This window comes from Mizuhopecten yessoensis, unplaced genomic scaffold, assembly GCF_002113885.1.
Source record: "Mizuhopecten yessoensis strain PY_sf001 unplaced genomic scaffold, ASM211388v2 scaffold3771, whole genome shotgun sequence".
Lineage (NCBI taxonomy): Eukaryota > Metazoa > Mollusca > Bivalvia > Pectinida > Pectinidae > Mizuhopecten > Mizuhopecten yessoensis.
In genome coordinates, this window is record NW_018405211.1 from 102,278 (window position 1) to 106,755 (window position 4,478).

The window sequence follows — 4,478 nt, forward strand, 5'->3', positions numbered from 1 at the left end:
ACACGACCACCTTTTATTAGATTGTTGTAACCAATAATTAAGATAATATTGTTCGTTTTACATTAATTGTTTTAAATGTTTGACGTTTCATCAGCATGAAGGCGCTCCCGCAATACTCTCGTCGACATAAATAGGTTCGTATTTGCCAACTGCCAACAATACTCCAGCCTTTATCAAACTCTGTCGGTGTCAATAGTTATTTCCTGAACCTGAAATGCCTGACAGGTGCTGAGTTATATCAGAGAAGATCGTCAAAAGGTTATCTCTGTCGTACCAGAAAACTTGTGTCGTCAACAGCAGACAAGGTTGGGAGTCCCACATTTCAACAGCGCAGTATGCTTGCTCTGTGTTTTCTAATCTTCGTTTTGCAGGGAGTCGGTAAGACTCATTCTTTTATTATCAATTTACCATATCTTCTATTCTGTGGTAAAATATAATGATCAACATTAGTTAATTGTTTAGTGTTTGTCAATTTAGTCTAAATTAAAATACATGCAATTGCTAAAGGACCAGGAAAATTTATTGACACCGACGGTAGTAATTTAAAACATACTTATATATAATAGACTTCTTTGGTATATGGTTGCGAAAGTTGAGATGGCAAATTTAACTCGTGAACATTGATAGACATGGTAATGTATTTTACCTTGCATTTCATGCCTGTGATATAAAGAGAAAAGAAGAATACATCACGCTGTTACATATTTAATTGTTTATTTACTTCTGATTGGCACGTAATGTTGTTTATGGCATCGTCGTTCGGCTGTCCATGTCCTCTTGTTATGAATTCTTCTTTTCTTCATATTTTGTTATACATTTGTTTATAATACACTTGTTGCTTAATAGTGGATTGCGTGGTTGATTGCAACCATCAAGTTGACGGGAATTATGAAATTACGTGTCACTCATACATCTCATGTAGTAGTGGGATTTCTATCCATCATACCTGTCTAACCGGTCAGATGTATAACCCCGTCACAATGCGCTGTGCTAGGTGAGTATCAAATAACATACAAATGATGAGTGCATTGCATCTTCTCTGTGTACGATAAGTGAGTCAGCTAATCTTATCTTTGTTACAAAGGACAAGAAATAGAAGATGGACTTTACTTATTTTTTAACCGCCAATGTTGTCGATTTAGTCAGGCATCCGTTTAAACCATAGTCTATTATTGTTTTTGTTTTTGTTTTACGGCCAATCGACACAAAAAGTCGAACACTTAATAAGACGGTCACAAAAAGGGACATATATGAAATAAAACTAAAGGCAATGCGGAAGAGTTAAAGATGCATAACTAAATAAATAGTTAAATTAATAAAAACAAAATAAAGAAAAGGGACAGGCATTGGTTGCACAATAAATAACGTATTATCGTAGAAATATGTGGAATGTTGATAATGCTATTTGAATGGCATAGAAACTGTATTAAATAATCTTTTCATAGTTGGTACATCATGACATAGGTTTGCATACATCCATTCAAATTCTGTCTTGGAAAGTCAGAGGCAAATGTTGAATTTGTACAAATATACAATATATACAAAAAGAAGATTTTGAATTTGACTTAAGAATATGTAATGTGGCAATTTTTTTCAGTATTGTATTTGTTTTTAGTACATTATATATATTGTACGAGCAAATTCATATTAACTCTTATAGTGCTAGGTGACGAAGTGTTGATTGAGTGCTGTTGTTTATTGTTTTCTGGGTTTTTTTATGAGTCATTTCCGCTTAATTGTGAATAATGAGTAATTTGGATGAGTATTCATGTAGTATCAAAATAGTAAAAGGTAATAAACGGCCTAACAAAATCGTCATTCACCTGTTGAATACAACAACATATGAATATTTTAATCTGTTTCGCATTTTTATTCACAAGCACGACGAATTTGCCTCCGCCATGTAACATTATTCATAGCTGCAGTGGTCTGCCCAACAGAAAGTTTGCGGACCAAGAAACTCACTGCAAAACCTACTACACATGTCAGAACGGGTACTTTTACGGCCATAACTTCTGTTCCCCGGGTAAGTTTTATAAGCGTTATGCCTACGGCCCCTCCATTCTAATGTCCATAACCTAAGGGTAATGTCAAATTGAGGTCAAGGGTTAAACTCTTTGTCCGGGCAATAACATTTGAATCGCTGAAGATAGCTCAATGAAATTTTGAAATAGCTGTGGGATTGTAAAGCAGTTTTTCGCATAACACTCCAGTGCCAGTACATTCAAATTCAAGGTCACATTAAGGTTAAAGATCAAATTTATGGTCCAGCCTTTAAGATTTGACACGCTAAAGGAAACAAAATACATTTAAGGGGAAATATGCAAGATAGAAAGATGTTGTGTTGCTAACTACTATCGATCTGTTCCCTCAACGATAAGGTCACATTGAGGTAAAAGGGCAATAACCCCTGATAAGCTGATTAAACTTTAAGGGTATATGAAGGTAGAGAAGGCGGTATGTTGCTTAAAACTGTTTGCCATTCTTTATTACAGTTTGTTTTACCTTTTTGACCTTTTTGGGGAACATAATTAATCAGTTTCACTGATTTTCTAATTTCTAATTTCGTCAGGGGATATTTGTTCATTGTCCAATAAAAACGTTTTAAAATTGAATATTACACCTGACATTAAGGACGTTCTAGCGATATATATGTTATGTTCTGAATCAATCAATCTGAATAAATACAGCTGTTCATGTATTAACATCTGATTTTAATGAGATTGTGAAACAAGGAGCAATAACTTGAAGAAGTCTTAAGTTTTTGCTGAAGAGGTGTTTTTGTCTCTAAATTGTCAGCATCCTGAATGTATTTCGAAAAAAAGTGCACGTTTCGCCGATGGAGACACGTATTAACTATTTCAGTCAATTATAATCACATACTATAAACCTATGAAATCAAGTGTGAAATGATTAAAATAATATTGATGAAGCTTAAAATTACAGTTGTACTAACAAAACCTAAAAATTGCTAGACTTGGTTTTTAAAATCAAAAAATATATTTATTTGCAAACGCCATTGTAAGGAAAAATTTCGAACATACTTGTGTATTAAAACATGATTTGTTTAATCTTGTTTGAATTCGTTACACTTTAGGTAGAAAAGGACTGATACATTAAGACACATATTTAAGTCAAAATAAACAAACAAACATAAGTAGCTTTCAGGTTTTGTAGATGACGAAAAGCATAATTCAGTTTCAGGTAAGGTATTTGATTGGAACATAATTTTAATGCAAATCTTTCATTTTGGTATACAACAAGAACATACTATCAATTGTTTTGTGCTTCACATTACGTACGTGTAGTGTACCAAAGCATATTCATAATGTCTCGTGTTTCAGGTGTGGTATTTGACATAATCATATTATCATAATAATAATGTATCCTTTTACAGGTTTGGTATTTGACCAGAACATAATACCATACTACTAATGTCTCGTGTTTCAAGTTTGGTATTTGAACTGAACACAAAACCATAATACTAATGTCTCGTGTTAAAGATTCGGTATTTGACCAGAATAAAACCATAATAGTAATTTCTCGTGTTAAAGGTTTGGTATTTGACAAGAACATAATACCATTATAATAATGTCTCGTGTTTAAATTTGGTATTTGACCAGAACATAATACCATACTAATAATGTCTCGTGTTACAGGTTTGGTATTTGACTAGAACATAATACCATAATACTAATGTCTCGTGTTTCAACTGTGGTATTTGACCTGAACCTGATACGGTAATAATTATGTCTCGTGTTTAAGGTTTGGTATTTGACCAAACGTAATACAATTATTATAATGTCTCGTTTTTCAGGTACGGTATTTGATGAGAACATGCAGAACTGTAACTGGCCTTCCAATGTTGCTAAACCTTGTGGAACGGTCGATACCTCGGTCATCGGTTGATCAGATTAAGATTGTCTATGTTAAGACTAAATATACAGTCTTATAACTTGTCATTGTTATTTTAATTTTAATACAATGTATCGTAAATAAGCAAGACAATGTTCACGTTCTGATAAGGTCAAGAACACAATTTATCTTATTGTTCGAGGAACCTTAGGGTTGTTTTATTAATCATTTATATATATTCTTTTATATCTATGTCAATGCTATATTTTGTACCGCCACAAAATTCTGAAATACACAAGCGAAATAATGAGAAATTAACTTGAACATTTGAATATTTCACTAAAAACGTTTAGAAAATTACATTTTAAAGTAAATCACATTACATATGTAACAAGTGGCCCAATAGGCCTGCATCGCTCACCTGGTAAACATCTCACACTTGTAACCTTAAAGGGGCATCACGGTGAAGTAACTATTTTTTTTGTCTTTTTTTCAAATACTACATAAACATATCAAGTGAGACTCCTTATGGAAAATAACGATCGGATTTGGCTGAAATAGATTCATAAAAATGATTAAATCTAAGATAATCATCGGTATTTCTACCTGTCTGACCAACCTTT

At 32.9% G+C, this 4,478-nt stretch overlaps 1 protein-coding gene across 1 annotated transcript; it reads left to right on the plus strand.

Moving 5' to 3' along the window:
- The first annotated feature begins 248 nt into the window (after positions 1-248).
- Positions 249-3,960, plus strand: LOC110448005. Its single transcript, XM_021494024.1, has 4 exons — positions 249-378; positions 847-994; positions 1,881-2,026; positions 3,818-3,960. Exons 1-4 carry the CDS (start codon positions 336-338, stop codon positions 3,907-3,909), a joined length of 429 nt encoding a protein of 142 aa, XP_021349699.1. The 5' UTR covers positions 249-335; the 3' UTR covers positions 3,910-3,960.
- The last annotated feature ends 518 nt before the right edge of the window (positions 3,961-4,478 follow it).

Excerpts from the sequence above, each read along its gene's own strand:
- LOC110448005 (XM_021494024.1), top strand. The coding sequence starts at position 336 with ATGCTTGCTCTGTGTTTTCTAATCTTCGTTTTGCAGGGAGTCG. Across the intron at positions 379-846 it reads CTTCGTTTTGCAGGGAGTCG|TGGATTGCGTGGTTGATTGC; the intron begins GTAAGACTCATT and ends GTTGCTTAATAG. Across the intron at positions 2,027-3,817 it reads CCATAACTTCTGTTCCCCGG|GTACGGTATTTGATGAGAAC; the intron begins GTAAGTTTTATA and ends CTCGTTTTTCAG.